At 55.6% G+C, this 24,649-nt stretch overlaps 1 protein-coding gene and 1 long non-coding RNA gene across 2 annotated transcripts in view; both read right to left on the minus strand.

The window, feature by feature from the left end:
* LOC139251815 (multiple epidermal growth factor-like domains protein 10) overlaps window positions 1-5,968 on the minus strand; it is a gene marked incomplete at its 5' end in the record, with an annotated part of 196,648 nt that extends 190,680 nt beyond the window's left edge. The window contains 3 exons of the mRNA XM_070873307.1: window positions 1,415-1,551; window positions 3,735-3,855; window positions 5,883-5,968. Coding sequence (XP_070729408.1) covers window positions 1,415-1,551; window positions 3,735-3,855; window positions 5,883-5,968 — 344 coding nt within the window. The remainder of the gene's footprint in view (window positions 1-1,414; window positions 1,552-3,734; window positions 3,856-5,882) is intronic.
* A 78-nt stretch (window positions 5,969-6,046) lies between these two features.
* On the minus strand, window positions 6,047-23,532 carry LOC139251813 (uncharacterized). The gene is made up of 3 exons (XR_011591431.1): window positions 23,450-23,532; window positions 12,804-12,896; window positions 6,047-6,129 (listed from the first exon to the last, which is right to left on the minus strand). It is a non-coding gene; the product is annotated as an uncharacterized lncRNA (long non-coding RNA).
* Between the last annotated feature and the right edge of the window lie 1,117 nt (window positions 23,533-24,649).

Genomic DNA, 24,649 nt, shown 5'->3' on the forward strand with positions numbered 1-24,649 from the left:
TTAGATGCAGGAAGAATGTTCCCAATGTTGGGGAAGTCCAGAACCAGGGGTCACAGTCTGAGGATAAGGGGTAAGCCATTTAGGACCGAGATGAGGAGAAACTTCTTCACCCAGAGAGTGGTGAACCTGTGGAATTCTCCACCACAGAAAGTAGTTGAGGCCAATACACTAAATATATTCAAAAGGGAGTTCGATGTAGTCCTTACTACTCGGGGGATCAAGGGGTATGGCGAGAAAGCAGGAATGGGGTACTGAAGTTTCATGTTCAGCCATGAACTCATTGAATGGCGGTGCAGGCTAGAAGGGCTGAATGGCCTGCTCCTGCACCTATTTTCTATGTTTCTATCTTTCTATGTTTCTATGCTCTTTGATTTTTTTTCTGCCAAAGTACGTGACCTCACACTTTCCAACATTATACTCCATCTACCAAATTTTTGCTCACTCACTTAGCCTGTGTATGTCCTTTTGCAGATTTTTTGTGTCCTCCTCACACATTGCTTTTCCTCCGATCTTTGTATTGTCAGCAAACTTGGCTACGTTACACTCGGTCCCTTCTTCCAAGTCGTTAATATAGATTGTAAATAGTTGGGGTCCCAGCACTGATCCCTACAGCACCCCACTAGTTACTGCTTGCCAACCCGAGAATGAACCATTTATCCCGACTCTCTGTTTTCTGTTAGTTAGCCAATCCTCTATCCATGCTAATATATTACCCCCAACCCCGTGAACTTTTATCTTGTGCAGTAACCTTTTATGTGGCACCTTGTCAAATGCCTTCTGGAAATCCAAATACACCACATCCACTGGTTCCCCTTTATCCACCCTGTTCGTTACATCCTCAAAGAATTCCAGCAAATTTGTCAAACATGACTTCCCCTTCATAAATCCATGCTGACAATGCCTGACCGAATTTTGCTTTTCCAAATGTCCTGCTACTGCTTCTTTAATAATGGACTCCAACATTTTCCCAACCACAGATGTTAGGCTAACTGGTCTATAGTTTCCTGCTTTTTGTCTGCCTCCTTTTTTAAATAGGGGCGTTGCATTTGCTGTTATGCTAATATATTATCCCCAACACCGTGAGCTTTTATCTTGTGCAGTAACATTTTATGTGGCAACTTGTCAAATGCCTTCTGAATGTCCAAATACATCACATCCACTGGTTCCCCCTTTATCCAACATTCCATTTGCCTTCTGGATCACTTGCTGTACCTGCGTGCTAACTTTTTGTGTTCTGTGCACAAGTACCCCCAGGTCCCTCTGTACTGCAGCATTCTGTAATCTCTCCCCATTTAGCTAGTGATTTGCTGCTCTCCAGTTCCCAGTCGATCCCTACTGGAGAGGAGCAGGAGGGGTGGAGGATGGCAGATTTAAGGGGGAGTGAGAAGGAGACAGTATACGGAGCGAACCTCACCTTATTCCTGTGTAGCCTGCAGTGCAGTGGCATTGACCTGTGGCACGATGACACTCCCCACCATTGTGGCAATGACATTGCTGGGTACAGTTCATTCCGAACCTATCCTGAGGGCAAGGCAGAGTGCAGACTGAGCCCTGGGGCCATCCGCAGGTGGAGGGGGAATGGGGAGAAACAGAAAACAAAACGGCATTAGATGTCCAACAACGTATAGTGGATACTAAAGAGCGGAGAGCAAAGGGGAGAGCGAGAACACGAGTTTAAGGCCTTTGTGAGACCACACTTGGGAGTACTGTGCAGACATTGATGACGAGATCCAACACCGCCTCCAGTGCACCAGTGCAGCCTTTGGCCGCCTGAGGAAAAGAGTGTTTGAAGACCAGGCCCTCAAATCTGCCACCAAGCTCATGGTCTACAGGGCTGTAGTAATACCCGCCCTCCTGTATGGCTCAGAGACATGGACCATGTACAGTAGCCACCTTAAGTCGCTGGAGAAATACCACCAACGATGTCTCCGCAAGATCCTACAAATTCCCTGGGAGGACAGACGCACCAACGTTAGCGTCCTCGACCAGGCCAACATCCCCAGCATCGAAGCACTGACCACACTCGACCAGCTCCGCTGGGCAGGGCCACATTGTCCGCATGTCCCAGACACGAGACTCCCAAAGCAAGCGCTCTACTCGGAACTCCTTCACGGCAAACGAGCCAAAGGTGGGCAGAGGAAACGTTACAAGGGACCACCCTCAAAGCCTCCTTGATAAAGTGCAACATCCCCACCGATACCTGGGAGTCCCTGGGCCAAAGACCAGTCCGCCCTAAGTGGAGGAAGTGCATCCGGGAGGGCGCTGAGCACCTCGAGTCTCGTCGCCGAGAGCGTGCAGAAAGCAAGCGCAGGCAGCGGAAGGAGCGTGCGGCAAACCAGTCCCACCCTCCCCTTCCCTCAACCACTGTCTGTCCCACCTGTGACAGGGACTGTGCCTCTCGTATTGGACTGTTCAGCCACCTGAGGACTCATGTTAAGAGTGGAAGCAAGTCTTGCTCGACTCCGAGGGACTGCCTATGATAATGATGACTGCGCACCTTGGTTCACTAGACTGATTCCTGGGATGAGAGGGCTGTCTTATGATGAGAGATTGAGCAGACTGGGCCGATACTCTCTGGAGGTTCGAAGAATGAGAGGTGATCCCATTAAAACACACAAGATTCTGAGGGGGATTGACAGGGTAGATGCAGGGAGGGTGTTTCCTCCGGGCTGGGGAGTCTAGAACCAGGGGTCACAGTCTCAGGATAAGGGGTCGGCCATTTAGGACTGAGATGAGGAGGAATGTCTTCGCTCAGAGGGTGGTGAATCTTTGGGATTCTCTGCCCCAGAGGGCTGTGGAGGCTCAGTCGTTGAGTATATTCAAGGCTGAGATCGATAGATTTTTGGAGTCTAGGGGAATCAAGGGATATGGGGATCGGTCGGGAAAGTGGAGTTGAGGTCGATGATCAGCCGTGACCTTATTAAATGGCGGAGCAGGCTCGAGTGGCCGAATGGCCGACTCCTGCTTCTAATTCTTATGTTCTTATGAGAGGGAGCAGAAAATTAGAGGGTTATACAGCAGTGAGTATTTTAGTCTCTCTCTCAAGAAGTGGCCCTCCACTAGGGGTGAGGGGTCATAACATCAGGACTGTGTGACCCTCAGGGGTGAGGGGTCACTGACATCAGGACTGTGTGACCCTCAAGGGTGATGGGTCACTGACGTCAGGACTGTGTGACCCTCAGGGGTGAGGGGTCACTGACATCAGGACTGTGTGACCCTCAGGGGTGAGGGGTCATAACAGCAGGACTGTTTGACCTGTGGGGTGAAGGGTCACTGACGTCAGGACTGTTTGACCTGTGGGGTGAAGGGTCACTGACGTCAGGACTGTTTGACCTGTGGGGTGAAGGGTCACTGACGTCAGGACTGTTTGACCTGTGGGGTGAAGGGTCACTGACATCAGGACTGCGTGACCCTCAGGGGTGAGGGGTCACTGACATCAGGACTGTGTGACCCTCAGGGGTGAGGGGTCATAATAGCAGGATTGTTTGACCTGTGGGGTGAAGGATCACTGACATCAGGACTGTTTGACACTCAGGGGTGAGGGGTCACTGTCATCAGGACCTTGCGATTAGGTACGGCGGGAAATTAAAATCCGAGGCACGAAAAGGCCTCGAAATGAAAGCCACGAGCGTTGGATGAGGTCGCAAGCAACGGCGGCTGGTTGGTGCACGGCGTTAGTACATTAATCGTATCCCCCGCCCCCTGGCCCACGACCCCCGACTCCCCGAACTCACCGTCCAGCCCGCGGGGCAGAGGCACGGCCCTCCTGCGGGGCGACAGACGCCGCCATTTTGACACGGGCAGCGGGGACCGCACGTTCGCTGCCCATCTGATCCCGGGCAGAGCAGCTCGCATCTGAAGGAGAATTGAAGTTAAAAAAAAGACACTGCACACTGAGAGGCCTCAGGCTGCATTTTACCTCAAACTCCCAGCAACCATCGCGAGGCAGACAGGCGCACAATCGACACGCAGCGCCCCCTGTGGCGGGAGGGGTGGGGGGGGGGGGGGGAGTATACGGGGGTGGGGTGGAGGGGTTGCATGTGACATCTTTAGACACAGGCACGCACTCCACAAGATGGCTGCTCACAGAATTGTGATCATGTGACCTTGCCGCATGATCTGTTATTGTCATTACATCGGCAGTCCACTAGATGGGGCTCCCACGGTGCTCGATCCACCTCCGCGATTCACCACGTGGCGAGGGATCTCGGAGCGGTGCGGTCGGGGGAGGGCACGGTGGGGGCAAGGGGAGGCGGGGCAGAGGTGCCCCGTGAGGGCGGGCATCATTTTGGACGGGACGCTCTTCTTCCGACTCAATCGATCGTCTGCGAGCACGTGCAAGTTTTTTTTCCCCACGCGCTTTCCCAGTACGGAGCACAGATCGAGTAGGTTGAGGCTTGGGGGGGAGAGGGGAGATTGTTGGTGGGAGGGGGGGGGTGCTGAACTTCCATTGAATGAAAAAATAACTGAGAGGTGGGGGGGGGAGTTTTCAGCAACTCTGGGCCCACCCTCTCCAATTTTGAACTGGGCTTGTAGAAACCACGCTAATTCCCACGGTCAGGATGGGGCAAGTAATGGGGGTGATCAACGCCCCATGAGGTTAAGGCCTCCCCCTCCCCCCTCCCCGAACACACATCTGCCCGATTGAGCTACCCCTCCCTTGCCTTCCTCCCATCATGGGCAGTCCCTCGGAATCGAGGAAGACTCGCCTCCACTCTTAACATGAGTCCTTAGGTGGCTGAACAGTCCAATCCGAGAGCCACGGTCCCTGTCACAGGTGGGACAGACAGTGGTTGAGGGAAGGGGAGGGTGGGACTGGTTTGCCGCACGCTCCTTCCGCTGCCTGCGCTTGGTTTCTGCACGCTCTCGGCGACGAGACTCGAGGTGCTCAGCGCCCTCCCGGATGCACTTCCTCCACTTAGGGCGGACTGGTCTTTGGGCCCAGGGACTCCCAGGTGTCGGTGGGGATGTTGCACTTTATCAGGGAGGCTTTGAGGGTGGTCCCTTGTAACGTTTCCTCTGCCCACCTTTGGCTCGTTTGCCGTGAAGGAGTTCCGAGTAGAGCGCTCGCTTTGGGAGTCTCGTGTCGGGGGCATGCGGACAATGTGGCCCTGCCCAGCGGAGCTGGTCGAGTGTGGTCAGTGCTTCGATGCTGGGGATGTTGGGCCTGGTCGAGGACGCTAACGTTGGTGTGTCTGTCCACTATAAGTTCCCATCTTGGTCCCAAACACTATGGAAACCACCCCCCCACCTCCTCTTCACCCCAACCCCCACCATCTTCCTAAGCCTCCTCATTTTTAAAATTCATTCCTGGGATGTGGGCATCGCTGGCAAGGCCGGCATTTATTGCCCATCCCTAGTTGCCCTTTGAGAAGGTGGTGGTGAGCTCCTTCTTGAACCGTTGCAGTCCGTGTGGTGAAGGTGCTCCCACAGTGCTGTTAGGGAGGGAGTTCCAGGATTGTGACCCAGCGACGATGAAGGAACGGCCGATATATTCCCAAGTCGGACTGACTAGGGAGTGTCAGCCTGGATTTATGTGCTCAAGTCCCTGAAGTGGGGACTTCAACCCACAACCTACTGACTCAGAGGCCAGGGTACTGCCCACTGAGCCACGGGCTCGAGCGGCTGAATGTGCCCTTGTTCCCAGGTTCCTTTGCAACACGGTTGGGGGGTGTTCGAGTCACGGGCTGCAAACCAGGAAGTAAAAAGCAGTTTTTAATCCTTCACGATTAGGAGCTGGAGCGCTGGTTCCCCGAGATTCACCGTCCCAAGAAGCGGAGAAGGGGGGGATGGTTTCGAAAACGCGGCACGCATTTTCCTGTCCCGGCGCAGACCGAACGCAAAGCACGAGGAACGGCATCGCGCCAAACGGCGGCACTCACAGTCCGCCGGCGGTCCCCTCGGCGCAGCGGCACTCCCCGGTCACGTGGTCGCAAGCCGCTCCGTGCCGGCACCGGCAGCGGCTGAGACAGCCCCGCCCGTAGGTCCCAGGGCGGCAGGGGTCCTGGCAGGCCGCGTCCTCGTAGCTGGCGCTGCAGGAGCAGCCGCCGGTGTGCGGATCGCACCGCGCTCCGTTACCGCACGCGCACAGCTCGGTGCAGTTAGGTCCCCACATCCGGTCCGAGCACGCTGAGAGAGATCGGGAGAGAGCGAGATAACATCAGACACAATTCAACAGGTCCCCGCCTGTAATAGTGCCGCGCTCGCTCAGTACCGCCCCTCCGACAGTGCGGCGCTCGCTCAGTACCGCCCCTCCAACAGTGCGGCGCTCCCTCAGTACTGCCCCTCCGACAGTGCAGCGCTCCCTCAGTACTGTCCCTCCGACAGTGCGGCGCTCCCTCAGTACTTCCCCTCCCACAGTGCGGCGCTCCCTCAGTACTGCCCCTCCGACAGTGCGGCACTCCCTCAGTACCGCCCCTCCGACAGTGCGGCACTCCCTCAGTACCGCCCCTCCAACAGTGCGGCGCTCCCTCAGTACCGCCCCTCCGACAGTGCGGCGCTCCCTCAGTACTGCCCCTCCGACAGTGCGGCGCTCCATCGGTACTTGCACTGGGAGTGTGGGCCTGGATTACGGGCTGAAGTCCCTGGAGTGGAGACTCAAATCCACAATCTTCTGACTCGGAGGCGAGAGAGCGAGAGAGAGAGCTGTCCACTGAGCCTCGGTCTGACAAATAATTCTTGTTGCCGAGGAATCAGAAGCAGATTGAGGTCGTTCTGGAAAGATTGCGGCCTGTGGGTCGGACGTCCTGCGATGGGATTGGAGTGAAGGCGAGGAGCATGGTGCTTACGGGAGGAGCGGGTTAACTGGAGGCAGAGAGTTCTCGGGAAGTAAACAGGCGTTCGCTCGGCCTACTGCTGGTCCGCGGGGACAGGCCCTACGTGGGAACAGTCTGCCCTTTGACCCTGAATGACAAACAAAGCTCCAATCGCTCTGTCCATGACCACGGCAGCGACGCACTTCGAGGGAGCATGTGCTGATAGCGGGCGGGAACTTGCCGTGTGTGTGGTCAGGAGCTGAAGAATGCCGGCCTGAGAATCATGGAACCACAGAGATTTACAGCGCGGAAGGAGGCCATTCGGCCCATCGTGTCTGCCCCGGCCGACAAAGAGCCACCCAGCCTAATCCCACTTTCCCGCTCTCGGTCCGTAGCCCTGTGGGTTACGGCACTTCAAGTGTACATCCAGGTACTTTTTAAATGTGGTGAGGGTTTCTGCCTCTACCTTTCAGGCAGTGAGTTCCACCCCAGACCCCACCACCCTCTGGGTGAAGACATTTCCCCTCAAATCCCCTCTAAACCTCCCCCCAATTACTTTAAATCCCTGCCCCCTGCTTGTTGACCCATTCTGCTGAGGGAAACAGGCCCTTTCTATCCACTCTATAAGAACGTAAGAAATAGGAGCAGGAGTCGGCCATTCGGCCCCTCGAGCCTGCTCCGCCATTTAATACGATCATGGCTGATCCGATCATGGACTCAGTTCCACTTCCCTGCCCGCCCCCTTATCCCCTTATCGGTTAAGAAACTGTCTATTTCTGTCTTATATTTATTCAATGTCCTAGCTTCCACAGCTCTCTGAGGCAGCGAATTCCACAGATTTATAATCCTCTGAGAGAAGAAATTTCTCCTCATCTCAGTTTTAAATGGGCGGCCCCTTATTCTAAGATCGTGCCCCCTAGTTCTAGTCTCCTCCATCAGTGGAAACATCCTCTCTGCATCCACCTTGTCAAGCCCCCTCATAATCTTATACGTTTCGATAAGATCACCTCTCATTCTTCTGAATTCCAATGAGTAGAGGTCCAACCTACTCAACCTTTCCTCATAAGTCAACCCCCTCATCCTCTGAATCAACCGAGTGAACCTTCTCTGAACTGCCTCCAAAGCAAGTATATTCTTTCGTAAATATGGAAACCAAAACTGCACGCAGTACTCCAGGTGTGGCCTCACCAATACCTTATATAGCAGCAGAGCAGGTCTCCAGTCGTCCTGGTTAACCCTTGCCCCTGGACCAAGACCTCGCTCTGTCAAGCCCGTGTGGTGGCTGGTGTACAACGGTCACCCCACGTTAAAAAAATCCACCCACAGGCATCTTCCACCCTTCAGGATGTAGTTCGGGACCCGGAATATTAGGTCCTTCATTGAAACATCTGGGAACTCATTCCTTTTCGGCGTGAAAACAAATTATCCTCGTTTCGAGGGACCGCCTATGATGACCTTATATAGCTGTAGTAAGACTTCTCTGCTTTTATACTCCATCCCCTTTCCAATAAAGACCAAGATATCATTGGCCTTCCTGATCACTTGCTGTACCTGCATACTAACCTTTTGTGTTTCATGCACAAGTACCCCCGGGTCCCACTGTACTGCGGCACTTTGCAATCGTTCTCCATTTAAATAGTAACTTGCTCTTTGATTTTTTTCTGCCAAAGTGCATGACCTCACACTTTCCAACATTATACTCCATCTGCCAAATTTTTGCCCACTCACTTAGCCTGTGTATGTCCTTTTGCAGATTTTTTGTGTCCTCCTCACACATTGCTTTTTCTCCCATCTTTGTATCGTCAGCAAACTTGGCTACGTTATACTCAGTCCCTTCTTCCACGTCATTAATGTAGATTGTAAATAGTTGGGGTCCCAGCACTGATCCCTGCGGCACTCCTCTAGTTACTGGTTGCCAACCCAAGAATGAACCATTTATCCCGACTCTCTATTTTCTGTTCGTTAGCCAATCCTCTATCCATGCTAATATATTACCCCCAACCCCGTGAACTTTTATCTTGTGCAGTAACCTTTTATGTGGCACCTTGTCAAATGCCTTCTTGGCCCCTCATAATTTTATACACCTCAATCAGGTCTCTCTCTGACAGCATTTGCTGAACTGGACGAGAGGGGGAACTGAGGTACAGCAGAAAGGACTGAGATACATCAGAGGGGGAAATAGGTCATTTTCATCATCATAGGCAGTCCCTCGGAATCGAGGAAGACTTGCTTCCACTCTTAACATGAGTCCAAAGGTGGCTGAACAGCCCAATACGAGAGCCACAGTCCCTGTCACAGGTGGGACAGACAGTGGTTGAGGGAAGGGGAGGGTGGGACTGGTTTGCCGCACGCTCCTTCCTCTGCCTGCGCTTGGTTTCTGCATGCTCTCGGCGACGAGACTCGAGGTGCTCAGCGCCCTCCCAGATGTACCTCCTCCACTTTGGGCGGACTGGTCTTTGGCCAGGGACTCCCAGGTGTCGGTGGGGATGTTGCACTTTATCAGGGAGGCTTTGAGGGTGTCCCTGTAACGTTTCCTCTGCCCACCTTTGGCTCGTTTGCCGTGAAGGAGTTCCGAGTAGAGCGCTTACTTTGGGAGTCTCGTGTCGGGGGCATGCGGACAATGTGGCCCTGCCCAGCGGAGCTGGTCGAGTGTGGTCAGTGCTTCGATGCTGGGGATGTTGGCCTGGTCGAGGATGCTAACGTTGGTGCGTCTGTCCTCCCAGGGGATTTGTAGGATCTTGCAGAGACATCGTTGGTGGTATTTCTCCAGCGGGGGAATACCAGAGGGGACTGAGGTACACCAGAGAGTGAAAGAGGTATTCCAGAGGGGGACAGAGAGAATACAGAGGAGACTTACAGCAGGAACTGAGTTGCAAAGCCCTCATCAACAGGAGCATCTTTATAATAGTCTAGTTGATCTCTTAAGGCCATCGAATGTCACAGCACAGGAGGAGGCCATTCGGCCCATCATGCCTGTGCCGGCTCTGTGGTGGCTGGGGAGGGAAATGAGTCCCACTGCCCCGATGTTAAGATCAGGTGGTTAAGAAGGCATATGGAATACTTGCCTTTATTAGCCGAGGCATGGAATACAAGAGCAGGGAGGTTATGCTTGAACTGTATAACACACTGGTTAGGCCACAGCTGGAGTACTGTGTGCAGTTCTGGTCACCACATTACAGGAAAGATGTGATTGCACTGGAGAGGGTACAGAGGAGATTTACCAGGATGTTGCACTAGAGAGGGTACAGAGGAGATTTACCAGGATGTTGCACGAGAGAGGGTGCAGAGGAGATTTACCAGGATGTTGCACTAGAGAGGGTACAGAGGAGATTTACCAGGATGTTGCACTAGAGAGGGTACAGAGGAGATTTACCAGGGTGTTGCACTGGAGAGGGTGCAGAGGAGATTTACCAGGATGTTGCACTGGAGAGGGTACAGAGGAGATTTACCAGGATGTTGCACTGGAGAGGGTACAGAGGAGATTTACCAGGATGTTGCACTAGAGAGGGTACAGAGGAGATTTACCAGGATGTTGCACTAGAGAGGGTACAGAGGAGATTTACCAGGATGTTGCACTAGAGAGGGTACAGAGGAGATTTACCAGGATGTTGCACTAGAGAGGGTACAGAGGAGATTTACCAGGATGTTGCACTGGAGAGGGTACAGAGGAGATTTACCAGGATGTTGCACTGGAGAGGGTACAGAGGAGATTTACCAGGATGTTGCACTGGAGAGGGTACAGAGGAGATTTACCCAGATGTTACCTGGAGTGGAGAATTTTAGCGATGAGGAAAGATTGGATAGGCTAGGGTTGTTTTCTTTGGAACAGAGGAGGCTGAGGGGAGACCTGATTGAGGTGTATAAAATGATGAGGGGCCTGGATAGAGTGGATAGGACGGACCTGTTTCCCTTGGCAGAGGGGTCAACAACCAGGGGGCATAGATTTAAAGTAATTGGGGGGAGGGTTAGAGGGGATTTGAGGGGAAATGTCTTCACCCAGAGAGTGGTTAGGGTCTGGGGTGGAACTCACTGCCTGAAAGGGTGGTAGAGGCAGAAACCCTCACCACATTTAAAAAGTACCTGGATGTGCACTTGAAGTGCCGTAACCCACAGGGCCACGGACCGAGAGCGGGAAAGTGGGATTAGGCTGGGTGGCTCTTTGTCGGCCGGTGCGGACACGATGGGCCGAATGGCCTCCTTCCGCGCTGTAAATTTCTATGATTCTTGAGGGAGAGTGAGGTACAGCAACAACTTGCTGCTGAAGCCCTCAACCGTGCTTCTGTTACCTCCAGACTTGACTATTCCAACACACTTCTGGTCGGCCTCCCACGTTCTACCTGATGTAAACTAGAGGTGATCCAAAACCCGGCTGCCCCGTGTCCTAACTCGCACCGAGTCCCGCTCACCCATCACCCCCTGTGCTCGCTGCCCCCGTGTCCTAACTCGCACCGAGTCCCGCTCACCCATCACCCGCTGTGCTCGCTGCCCCCGTGTCCTAACTCGCACCGAGTCCCGCTCACCAATCACCCCCTGTGCTCACTGCCCCGTGTCCTAACTCGCACCGAGTCCCGCTCACCCATCACCCTCTGTGCTCACTGCCCCCGTGTCCTAACTCGCACCGAGTCCCGCTCACCCATCACCCCCTGTGCTCACTGCCCCGTGTCCTAACTCGCACCAGGTTCCACTCACCCATCACCCCCTGTGCTCGCTGCCCCCGTGGCCTAACTTGCACCGAGTCCCGCTCACCCATCACCCCCTGTGCTCGCTGCCCCATGGCCTAACTCGCACCGAGTCCCGCTCACCCATCACCCCCTGTGCTCGCTGCTCCCTGTCCTAACTCGCACCGAGTCCCACTCACCCATCACCCCCTGTGCTCGCTGCCCCGTGTCCTAACTCGCACCGAGTCCCGTTCACCCATCACCCGCTGTGCTCGCTGACCTACCTTGGCTCCCGGTTAAGCAACGGCTCGATTTTAAAATTCTCATCCTTGTTTACAAATCCCTCCATGGCCCCTACACCCCTCCCTATCTCTGTAACCTCCTCCAGCCCCTACACCCCTCCCTATATCGATAACCTCCTCCAGCCCTTACATCCCTCCCTATCTCTGTAACCTCCTCCAGCACCTACACCCCTCCCTATCTCTAACTTCCTCCAGCCCCTACACCTCTCCCTATCTCTGTAACCTCCTCCAGCCCTTACATCCCTCCTTATCTCTGTAATCTCCTCCAGCACCTACACCCCTCCCTATCTCTAACCTCCTCCAGCCCCTACACCCCTCCCTATCTCTGTAACCTCCTCCAGCCCCTACACCCCTCCCTATCCCTGTAACCTCCTCCAGCCCCTACACCCCTCCCTATCTCTAACCTCCTCCAGCCCCTACACCCCTCTCTATCTCTGTAACCTCCTCCAGCCCCTACACCCCTCCCTATCTCTGTAACCTCCTCCAGCCCCTACACCCCTCCCTATCCCTGTAACCTCCTCCAGCCCCTACACCCCTCCCGATCTCTAACCTCCTCCAGCCCCTACACCCCTCTCTATCTCTGTAACCTCCTCCAGCCCCTACACCCCTCCCTATCTCTAACCTCCTCCAGCCCCTACACCCCTCTCTATCTCTGTAACCTCCTCCAGCCCCTACACCCCTCTCTATCTCTGTAACCTCCTCCAGCCCCTACACCCCTCCCTATCTCTGTAACCCCCTCCAGCCCCACAACCCCCCGAGAACTCTGCGCTCCTCTAATTCTGGCCGCTTGAGCATCTCCCGATTTCCATCGCTCCACCATCGGTGGCCGTGCCTTCAGCTGCCTGGGCCCCGAGCTCTGGAACTCCCTCCCTAAACCTCCCCGCCTCTCTCTCCTCCTTTAAGACGCTCCTCAAAACCGACCTCTTTGACCCAGCTTCTGGTCGCCTGTCCCTAATATCTCCTCCTGTGGCTCGGGGGCAATTTTTTCTGATGACGCACTTTGGGATGTGCTGAAGAGGTGAGAGGCGCGAGAGGAATGCAGGCTCTTTCGTCAGTGCACGTTCCGACACAATTATTTTCACACTTACGGCTGGAACAGTCCGTACCCCGCCAACCAGGCTCGCATTGACACCTGTCGGGCCCGACACATCGGCCATGAACGCACTCCTGGGTACACCGGGCTGTGAATAACAAAAAAACATACATCAGAAATAGGAGCAGGAGTCGGCCATTCGGCCCCTCGAGCCTGCTCCGCCATTCAATAAGATCATGTTGATCTGATCTTGGCCTCAACTCCACTTCCCCGCCAGCTCCCCATAACTCCTTCACGGCAAGCGAGCCCCAGGTGGGTAGAGGAAACATTACAAGGGACCACCCTCAAAGCCTCCCGAATAAAGTGCAACATCCCCACCGACACCTGGGAGTCCCTGGGCCAAAGAGCAGTCTGCCCCTAAGTGGAGGAAGTGCATCCGGGAGGGCGCTGAGCACCTCGAGTCTCGTCGCCGAGAGCGTGCAGAAACCAAGCGCAGGCAGCGGAAGGAGCGTGCGGCAAACCAGTCCCACCCTCCCCTTCCCTCAACCACTGTCTGTCCCACCTGTGACAGGGACTGTGGTTCCTGTATTGGACTGTTCAGCCACCTGAGGACTCATGTTAAGAGTGGAAGCAAGTCTTCCTCGATTCCGAGGGACTGCCTATGATGATGATAATGAGTCATTGCAATCTTGCCGTCCGGAGGAGGTGGGGGTCCCCAATGGAGTCATCCCTTTATCTATTGGGGACTTGGCCTGGAGGGTGTTGTACGGGGCAGTCCCGTGCAATCGGTTCTTAAGTCGGTTCACGGACTCCCAGGCCGCCTGCAATTTACAGATTGGATAGGCTGGGTTTGTTCTCATTGGAACAGAGGAGGCTGAGAGGCGACCTCGTTGAGATGTATAAAATTTTGAGGGGCCTGGATATAGTGGATAGCAAGAGTCTATTTCCATTGGTGGAGAGGTCAATTACGAGGGGACTTAGTTTTAAGGTGGTTGGTGGAAGGTTCAGAGGGGATTTGAGGGGAAGCTTCTTCATGCAGAGGGTTGTGGGGATCTGGAACTCACTGCCTGGAAGAGTGGTGATTGGAGAAACCCTCACCACTTTTAAGAGATGGTTGGGTGGGCACTTGAAGTGCAGTAACCTGCAGGGTTACGGACCGAGAGCTGGTAATTGGGATTAGACTGGATGACCTCTTGCTGGCTGGCGCAGATATAATGGTAAGTACTGCAGGGAATAGAATACGGCCAGGGTGATCTCCTGGACTAGTGTCGATCGCCTGGATGGGTCGGAGAGGAATTTTCCCAAGATTTTTTTCTCCCTAAATTGGCCTGGGTTTTTATCTGGTTTTTCCCTCTCCCAGGGGATCACATGGCTCTGGTCGGGGTGGAGTGTCGAATGTTTCAGTGTAAGGGGTGTCGCAGTTGTGTGAGGCGGACTGGTTGGGCCGGGTGCTCTTTGCCTTTCCGTCATTGTTCGTAGGTTTATATGTAACCTTCAGGGCTGCTGACCGAGGGCCGTGTGGCTCTTTGTCGGCCGGCACGGACACGATGGGCCGGAATGGCCTCCTTCTGCGCTGTAAATTTCTATGTTTCCACGTGTCTGTGCAGTGTGTGAGGTTGCAGTCCCTCTCCCATTATTTGAAGGGGCTGCTCCTCAAATTCTGGTTGCACTTCAGTCCCACAGTCCTGATCTTTGGGCACCCTGTGCAGGGGGGAGCGGGCAGGTCGGAAGGCCTCCTCGTAAGACTGCTCCTGGGCACGGCCAAGGGGGCCATCAGCCGGTCCAGGCAGCGGGCGGTCGAGGGGGTCGTTCAGCCCGACTGCCTGCCTCTCTTCCGCGGTTACATCCGAGCCAGGGCGTCCCTGGAGATGGAGCACGCGGTGTCCACCTGTATGCTCGCGGCCTTCCGCGAGAGGTGGGCGCTGGAGTGCATCATCACACCGCCTTTTTGAACTGCTGCAGCCCCGTGTGGTGAAGATGCTCCCACAGCTGACTTTCTCGTAGTGCTTTGGTACAGAGTGTCTCACTGGGCCATTTCAGAGGGCAGTTAAGAGTCAACCACATCGCTGTGAACCATGTACAGTAGACACCTCAAGTCGCTGGAGAAATAACACCAACGATGTCTCCGCAAGATCCTACAAATCCTCTGGGAGGACAGATGCACCAACGTTAGCGTCCTCGACCAGGCCAACATCCCCAGCATCGAAGCACTGACCACACTCGACCAGCTCCGCTGGGCAGGGCCACATTGTCCACATGCCCCGACACGAGACTCCCAAAGCAAGCGCTCTACTCGGAACTCCTTCACGGCAAACGAGCCAAAGGTGGGCAGAGGAAACGTTACAAGGGACCACCCTCAAAGCCTCCCTGATAAAGTGCAACAACCCCACCGACACCTGGGAGTCCCTGGCCAAAGACCAGTCCGCCCTAAGTGGAGGAACTGCATCCGGGAGGGCGCTGAGCACCTCGAGTCTCGTCGCCAAGAGCGTGCAGAAACCAAGCGCAGGCAGCGGAAGGAGCGTGCGGCAAACCAGTCCCACCCTCCCCTTCCCTCAACCACTGTCTGTCCCACCTGTGACAGGGACTGTGGCTCTCGGATTGGACTGTTTAGCCACCTGAGAACTCACTGTTAGAGTGGAAGCAAGTCTTCTTCGATTCCGAGGGACTGCCTGTGATGATGATGATGATTATGGGTCTGGAGTCACATATCGGTCCAGACCGGGAAAGGGCAGCAGATTTTGCTCATTAGTCAAGCAGTTGGGTTTTTACGACAATCCAACAATTTCATGGTCACCATTACTGATACCAGCTTTTTATTCCAGGTTTATTTGAACAGAATTTTATTAAAGTTCCCCAGGTACCCTCACCAGATCACTAGTCCAGGTCTCTCGATTATTGCTCCAGTAACAGGATACTCCGCCGCTGATCTTTTGAGCAGTGGGAGTTAGGACACCCCCCCTCCCTCAGCCCCCCGTCCCTCAGCCTCCCCTCCCTCAGCCCCCCTCTCCGTCAGCCCCCCCTCCCTCAGCCTCCCCTCCCTCAGCCCCCCCCTCCCTCAGCCCCCCTCTCCCTCAGCCTCCCCTCCCTCAGCTCCCTCTCCCTCAGCCCCCCCTCCCTCAGCCTCCCCTCCCTCAGCCCCCCCTCCCTCAGCCTCCCCCCTCAGCCTCCCCTCCCTCAGCCCCCCTCCCTCAGCTCCCCCTCCCTCAGCTCCCTCTCACTCAGCCTCCCCTCCCTCAGCCTCACGGAGTCAGCCCCCTCTTCCCTCAGCCTCCCCTCCCTCAGCCTCCCCTCCCTCAGACTCACGGAGTCAGCCCTCTCCTCCCTCAGCCTCCCCTCCCTCAGCCTCACGGAGTCGGCCTCTCCTCTCTCAGCCTCCTCTCCCTCAGCCTCCCCTCTCTCAGCCTCCCCTCCCTCAGCCTCCCCTCCCTCAGCCCCTCCTCCCTCAGCCTCCACTCCCTCAGCCTCCCCTCCCTCAGCCTCTCCCTCCCTCAGCCTCCCCTTCCTCAGCCTCCCCCTCCCTCAGCCTCCCCCTCCCTCAGCCTCCCCTCCCTCAGTCTCCCCTCCCTCAGCCTCTCCTCCCTCAGCCTCCCCTCCCTCAGCCTCCCCCTCCCTCAGCCTCTCCCTCCCTCAGCCTCCCCTCCCTCAGCCTCCCCTCCCTCAGCCTCCCCCTCCCTCAGCCTCTCTCTCCCTCAGCCTCCCCCTCCCTCAGCCTCAGCCTCCCCCTCCCTCAGCCTCCCCTCCCTCAGCCTCTCCCTCCCTCAGCCTCCCGGAGTCAGCCCCAGGCCGGGCCTCCACCGAGCACCGCTTCCTGCCTGAGCCTGTGGTGTTTCCTTCCCACATTTCCCCTGACACGCGGTGGGCTGTAACCCTGGCGACGGGCCTTCCCCTGGGCTGCCCAGTAACTGCGAAAACACGGTGCACAATTCCAGGCCCTAATCTGTCCTCAGGGGAAGGAAAGGCCAATATCTCTGAGCGACATAGGCCCGACATCGGATAAAACACTTCCTGAGGTCAGAGGGAGATCAGCCTGGCTTTCTGCTTCACTTAAACCGGAAAATGTGGACTGAAAGAATTGGAGTCTCTCCCCATCAGGGCCCCTTTTAAGAACATAAGAAATAGGAGCAGGAGTCGGCCATTCGGCCCCTCGAGCCTGCTCCGCCATTCAATACGATCATGGCTGATCTGATCATGGACTCAGCTCCACTTCCCCGCCCGCTCCCCATAACCCTTCACTCCCTTATCGCTCAAAAATCTGTCTATCTCCACCTTAAATATATTCAATGTCCCGGCTTCCACAGCTCTCTGGGACAGAGAATTCCACAGATTTACAACCCTCCGAGAGAAGAAATTCCTCCTCATCTCAGTTTTAAATGGGCGGCCCTTTATTCTAAGACCATGCCCTCTAGTTCTCGCCTCCCCCATCAGTGGAAACATCCTCTCTGCATCCACCTTGTCAAGCCCCCCTCATAATCTGATACGTTTCGATAAGATCACCTCTCATTCTTCTAAACTCCAATGAGTAGAGGCCCAACCTCCTCAACCTTTCCTCATAAGGCAACCCCCTCATCTCCGGAATCAACCGAGTGAACCTTCTCTGAACTGCCTCCAAAGCAAGTATATCCTTTCGTAAATGTGGAAACCAAAACTGTACGCAGGGAGTCTCGCCATCAGGGACCCCATAAAGAGTGTTTGATTTTAAAATCGACAATGAAAATGTATATATTTTATATTTTATACTTATTAATATCTCATGAAAGATCTTAAATCACTTCATTAACTTTCGATCGATGACCCCCTTTACCCAGGGACCAGGGAGGAGGGCCTTCATTGACGGGGAGAGACTGGAGAAGCCGGGGTTGTTCTCCTCGGAGCAGAGAAGGTTAAGGGGGAGATTTAATCGAGAGGTTCACTATCACGAGGGGTTTTGAGGAGTAAATCAGGAGAGACTGTTCCCGGGGGCAGGAGGGTGGGTAACCAGGGGGACACAGATTGACGATAATCGGCGATGGAACCAGAGGGGGAGATGGGGAGAATGTGTTTTTGACGCAGCGAGTTGTTGTGATCGGGAAGGCGCTGCCTGAAAGGGCGGTGGGAGCAGATTTAATCGGGACTTTCAAACGGGGGAATTGGGTAAATACTGGGCGGGGGGAAATGTGCCGGACTGTGGGGAAAGAGCAGGGGGGGCAGTGGGACTGATTGGATCGCTCTGTCACAGAGCCGGCACAGCACGGGCTCCATGGGCCCAATGGGATCCTCCTGCGCGGCGAGGTTCGATGGTCTTGAGATCGACCAGAATATTATAAAGACGTTCCCGTAGGTGAGGGCATTGCATCTCGGCTCCTGTTGTGCCAATTTTTCGTCACGCTTATTTGCACGGACATTGAGGAAACCTATGTAAACATCTACAAGGGGAAGCCTCGATGGGAACACGGTTTCCCCCGTCCCCCTCCCTCCCCCCCTGCCGGCAACGCTGCAATCGAGGCCACCAGGTGGCGCTGTAGCTCCACTCTATCCTCCGACAGATTGGGAGCAATGCCACGGGATGTCTCCGCGTCCCATCACATTCATCGCACGCGTTTGGCGATATTTTGATGCTGGTTTATTTCACGCCCGTGTTTTCGCATGTTCAAACTGGTGGGGGTGGGTTAAAACTGCTGCGAGAGAGGGAGGGCATACCGAAACATTAAAGGTCGGGGTTTTATTGAGCCTTGGGGGGGGGGGGGGGGAGGGGGGGTGGAGGTTGTTCTTCTCTGCTTCCCTCTTTCCCCCCCCCCCCTCGTGCACAGGCGAGAGGACCGAGCGGGACTGAACGGGTGAAGGCATGGTTGCCAAGGGTGGGGCGAAGGGAATGGATGACATGCAAGACCCTTGCACTACCTCAGGACCCTGTAATGTACGCCCCTGTGAGCATGCTCACGGGTATGTAGCGCTGTTGCATTGGGAGTGGCTCAGCCAGTCACGTGATGTTCACAAGACTCAATAAAACCCCAGCCAGTTGGGTTCGGGAGATGAGGGCATGTATTTGTGAGCCTGGTGGATGAACTGGTAATGTGTAGTGTGATTGTTAAACCTTTGCTAATAAACCTACTAGTTCTGAATAGCAATGTGCTGCTGTGAATTCTTAAGCAAAGAACCCTTGAAGCAAATGCATTACAGTCCCGAAAGTGCTTCGCAGCCAATGAAGTACTTTTTTTTCGAAGTGTAGTCACTGTTGTAAAGTAGGAAACACGGCAGCCAATTTGTGCAGAGCAAGCTCCCACAGGGGCGGTACTGAGGGAGCACTGCACTGTCGGAGGGGCAGTACTGAGGGAGCGTCGCACTGTCGGAGGGGCAGTACTGAGGGAGCGTCGCACTGTCGGAGGGGCAGTACTGAGGGAGCGCCGCACTGTCGGAGGGGCAGTACTGAGGGAGCGTCGCACTGTCGGAGGGGCAGTACTGAGGGAGCACCGCACTGTCGGAGGGGCAGTACTGAGGGAGCGGCGCACTGTCGGAGGGGCAGTACTGAGGGAGCGCCGCACTGTCGGAGGGGCAGTACTGAGGGAGCGTCGCACTGTCGGAGGGGCAGTACTGAGGGAGCGTCGCACTGTCGGAGGGGCAGTACTGAGGGAGCGCCGCACTGTCGGAGGGGCAGTACTGAGGGAGCATCGCACTGTCGGAGGGGCAGTACTGAGGGAGCACCGCACTGTCGGAGGGGCAGTACTGAGGGAGCGGCGCACTGTCGGAGGGGCAGTACTGAGGGAGCGCCGCACTGTCGGAGGGGCAGTACTGAGGGAGCGTCGCACTGTCGGAGGGGCAGTACTGAGGGAGCATCGCACTGTCGGAGGGGCAGTACTGAGGGAACGCCGCACTGTCAGAGGGGCAGGGGCAGTACTGAGGGAGCGTCGCACTGTCGGAGGGGCAGTACTGAGGGAGCGTCGCACTGTCGGAGGGGCGGTACTGAGGGAGCGCCGCACTGTCGGAGGGGCAGTACTGAGGGAGCGTCGCACTGTCGGAGGGGCGGTACTGAGGGAGCGTCGCACTGTTGGAGGGGCGGTACTGAGGGAGCGTCGCACTGTTGGAGGGGCAGTACTGAGGGAGCGCCGCACTGTCGGAGGGGCAGTACTGAGGGAGCGCCGCACTGTCGGAGGGGCGGTACTGAGGGAGCGCCGCACTGTTGGAGGGGCAGTACTGAGGGAGCGCCGCACTGTTGGAGGGGCAGTACTGAGGGAGCGCCGCACTGTCGGAGGGGCAGTACTGAGGGAGCGTCGCACTGTCGGAGGGGCGGTACTGAGGGAGCGCCGCACGGTCGGAGGGGCAGTACTGAGGGAGCGCCGCACTGTTGGAGGGGCAGTACTGAGGGAGCGCCGCACTGTCGGAGGGGCAGTACTGAGGGAGCGCCGCACTGTCGGAGGGCCAGTACTGAGGGAGCGTCGCACTGTCGGAGGGGCAGTACTGAGGGAGCGCCGCACTGTCGGAGGGGCAGTACTGAGGGAGCGCCGCACTGTCATAGGGGCAGGGGCAGTACTGAGGGAGCGTCGCACTGTCGGAGGGGCAGAGGCAGTACTGAGGGAGCGCCGCACTGTCGGAGGGGCGGTACTGAGGGAGCGTCGCACTGTTGGAGGGGCAGTACTGAGAGAGCGTCGCACTGTTGGAGGGGCAGTACTGAGGGAGCGTCGCACTGTTGGAGGGGCGGTACTGAGGGAGCGCTGCACTGTCGGAGGGGCAGTACTGAGGAAGCGCTGCACTGTCGGAGGGACAGTACTGAGGGAGCGCCGCACTGTCGGAGGTGCTGTCTTTCAGATGAGACGTTAAACCGAGGCCCCGTCTGCCCTCTCGGGTGGATGTAAAAGATCCCGGGGCCACTATTGGAAGAAGAGCAGGGGGAGTTCTCCCCGGTGTCCTGGGGCCAATATTTATCCCTCAACCAACATCACTAAAACAGATGATCTGGGTCATTATCACATCGCTGTGTGTGGGAGCTTGCTGTGCGCAAATTGAGCTGCCGCGTTTCCCACAATACAACAGTGACCGCACTCCAAAACGGTTGTGAAAGGCGTGATAGAAATGCAAGTGTTTTCTTGCGAACAATAAGCTGTCGATCTCAGTGTCGAAAGCTCTAATCGACCTCCAGCATCCACAGATTTTTGGGAGAGTTCGAGATTCCCACTAGCCCTTGTGTGAAGAAGTGCTGGCTCTGATTTTAAGGTTATGGGAAGTGCTTTATCCGGATTCAGACTACCATCCAACGGAACCTGTACTCATGCAACATCGCCCGTCTCCGCCCCCTGCCTCAGCTCATCCACTGCTGAAACCCTCATCCGTGCCTCTGTTACCTCCAGACTTGACTATTCCAACGCACTCCTGGCTGGCCTCCCACATTCTACCTGACGTAAACTAGAGGTGATCCAAAACTCGGCTGCCCCCGTGTCCTAACTCGCACCGAGTCCCGCTCACCCATCACCCCCTGTGCTCACTGCCCCGTGTCCTAACTCGCACTGAGTCCCGCTCACCCATCACCCACTGTGCTCGCTGCCCCGTGTCCTAACTCGCACCGAGTCCCGCTCACCCATCACCCCCTGTGCTCGCTGCCCCGTGTCCTAACTCACACCGAGTCCCGCTCACCCATCACCCCCTGTGCTCGCTGCCTCGTGTCCTAACTTGCACCGAGTCCCGCTCACCCATCACCCCCTGTGCTCGCTGCCCCGTGTCCTAACTCGCACCGAGTCCCGCTCACCCATCACCCCCTGTGCTCGCTGCCCCATGTCCTAACTCGCACCGAGTCCCGCTCACCCATCACCCCCTGTGCTCGCTGCCCCGTGTCCTAACTCGCACCGAGTCCCGCTCACCCATCACCCCCTGTGCTCGCTGCCCCGTGTCCTAACTCGCACCGAGTCCCGCTCACCCATCACCCCCTGTGCTCGCTGCCCCGTGTCCTAACTCGCACCGAGTCCCGCTCACCCATCACCCCCTGTGCTCGCTGCCCCGTGTCCTAACTCGTACCGAGTCCCGCTCACCCATCACCTCCTGTGCTCACTGCCCCGTGTCCTAACTCGCACCGAGTCCCACTCACCCATCAACCCCTGTGCTCGCTGCCCTATATTGGCTCCCGGTTAAGCAATGGCTCGAATTTAAAATTCTCTTTTTCAAATCCCTCCATGGCCCTCACCCCCTCCCTATCTCTGTAACCACCTCCAGCCCCACAACCCACCCTGAGATCTCTGCGCTCCTCTAATTCTGCCCTCCTGACCATCCCTGATTATAATCGCTCCACCATCGGTGGCCGTGCCTTCAGCTGCCTGGGCCCCAAGCTCTGGAACTCCCTCCCTAAACCTCTCCACCTCTCTCTCCTCCTTGAGGACGCTCCTTAAAACCCACCTCTTTGACCCAGCTTTTGGTCACCTGTCCCTAATATCTCCTTATGTGGCTCAGTGTCAAATTTATTTGTTTTGTCTGACAACACTGCTGTGGCAGAAACAATAGAAAAGCAAATAATAATTTAAATGGAGATTAATTGCAAAGTGCCGCAGTACATTGGAACCTGGTGGTACTTGTACATGAAACACAAAAGGTTAGTTTGCAGGTACAGCAAGTGATCAGGAAGGCCAATGGTATCTTGGCCTTTATTGCAAAGGGGATGGAGTATAAAAGCAGGGAAGTCTTGCTACAGTTATACAGGGTATTGGTGAGGCCACACCTGGAGTACTGCGTGCAGTTTTAGTTTCCATATTTACGAAAGGATATACTTGCTTTGGAGGCAGTTCAGAGAAGGTTCACTCGGTTGATTCCGGAGATGAGGGGGTTGACTTATGAGGAAAGGTTGAGCAGGTTGGGCCTCTACTCATTGGAATTCAGAAGAATGAGAGGTGATCTTATCGAAACGTAAGATAATGAGGGGGCTCGACAAGGTGGATGCAGAGAGGATGTTTCCACTCATAGGGGAAACTAAAACTAGGGAACATAGTCTCAGAATAAGGGGCCGCCCATTTAAGACAGAGATTAGGAGGAATTTCTTCTCTCAGAGGGTTGTAAATCTGTGGAATTCTCTGCCCCAGAGAGCTGTGGAGGCTGGGTCATTGAATATATTTAAGGTGGAGATAGACAGATTTTTGAGCGATAAGGGAGTGAAGGGTTATGGGGAGCGGGCAGGGAAGTGGAGCTGAGTCCATGATCGAGGCTCGAGGGGCCGAATGGCCGACTCCTGCTCCTATTTCTTATGTTCTTATGTAAGCTCCTTGGGACATTTGACTGCGCTTCAATGCGCTATATAAATACAAGTTGTTGTTGTACAGAGGAGCAAAACCCGAGCCGAGCGCAACGCGAGCGGTCGTTTGACCTGCGACCCCGCTCGGAGAGGTCACGCGGGGGGTCGGCGCGCCGGACACCAGGAGCTCGCCGAGTGCGTGAGGGGAAATGGCAGGGCAAGATCCCGCGGGCCGGTCAGCGCCCGTCAGCCGCGGGGCCCGGAGGGGACAGTCGCGGCGAGTGATGCTAGGCCGGCGGCGGTTTCCGCGCGGTACACGCGCGGCGCTCGCGGCGCTATCAGCCGCCCCGGGGACCCTCCCCAGCCGACCTACCCCCCCCCCCTCCCCGCGGCCCACCTGAGGCCCCACCCCCCCCCTCCCCCGCCGACGTCCCCCACTGACCCATCCCCACGGACTAGTCCCCCACTGACGCTCCCCCCCCGCGGCACCCCCCCACAGACCCCCACTCCCCCCTACTCACGCACGCAGCCGCCTCGACTCTCGTAGTACCCCTGGCAGCAGTGTGCCCGCTGACGGTACTCCGTTTCCACCCCCGGCCTGTACGCCACGCGGTAACTGATCCTGCAACGGGAAGAGGCAGCACAGTGAGCGGCGGGAGAAAGGGAGAACGGAAGGGAGAGAGGAAGGAAGGAAGGAAGGAAGGAAACATAGAAAATAGGTGCTGGAGCAGGCCATTCGGCCCTTCGAGCCTGCACCGCCATTCAATGAGTTCATGGCTGAACACGCAACTTCAGTACCCCCTTTCCTGCTTTCTCGCCATACCCCTTGATCCCCCGAGTAGTAAGGACTTCATCTAACTCCTTTAGTGAACTGGCCTCAACAGCTCTCCGTGGCAGAGAGTTCCACAGGCTCACCACTCCTTGGGTGAAGAAGCCCCTCCCCATCTCGGCCCCAAATGGCCCACCCCCCCCCCCATCCCCAGACTGTGACCCCCTGGCTCTGGACGTCCTCAACATTAATAAGAACATAAGAATTAGGAACAGGAGTAGGCCATCTAGCCCCTCGAGCCTGCTCCGCCAATCAACAAGATCATGGCTGATCTGGCCGTGGACTCAGCTCCACTTACCCGCCCGCTCCCCATAACCCTTAATTCCCTTCTTGGTTAATAAGAAGACACTCCGCCACTGTCCATTCATATCCTTTATACAGCAATAAAACTAATAATTCATAATCTAATGAAGATGGCACTAAGAAACAATGCCCACTTTCAATTGTGGTGCGCTTGATTTTTTTTGTACCTATTTTTCCCTTGTTACATAATGCAAGAACTTTGCAAGCATAAGTAGCATTTAATGGATAGCTAGGAATGTCCAACAAAGCCTAACGCAAGTAAGTTCGTCTAATGATCTCTCAGATCCAAACAGCAAAATCTGAGCGGTGTACGGCCTTTTCAGAACTCTTGAGACTAAAATTATACTCTCTAAGTGTGCTATTTACAATTTTTTAATTTAGTAATCGTTTATGCGTTACCAATTGTTCCTTTTCATTTTTTTTCTCTGTGGAAATTAAGTTGTTGTGGAATTTACCAGTATATTATGCCATTACAGGTTGAACCTCCCTCATCCAGAACTCCCTGATCCAGAACCACCCCTCGTCAGGGACATGGTCTCAGAATAAGGGGCCGCCCATTTAAAACTGAGATAAGGAGGAATTTCTTCTC

The sequence above is a fragment of the Pristiophorus japonicus genome, unplaced genomic scaffold (genome assembly GCF_044704955.1).
Source record: "Pristiophorus japonicus isolate sPriJap1 unplaced genomic scaffold, sPriJap1.hap1 HAP1_SCAFFOLD_445, whole genome shotgun sequence".
Classification (NCBI taxonomy): Eukaryota; Metazoa; Chordata; class Chondrichthyes; family Pristiophoridae; genus Pristiophorus; species Pristiophorus japonicus.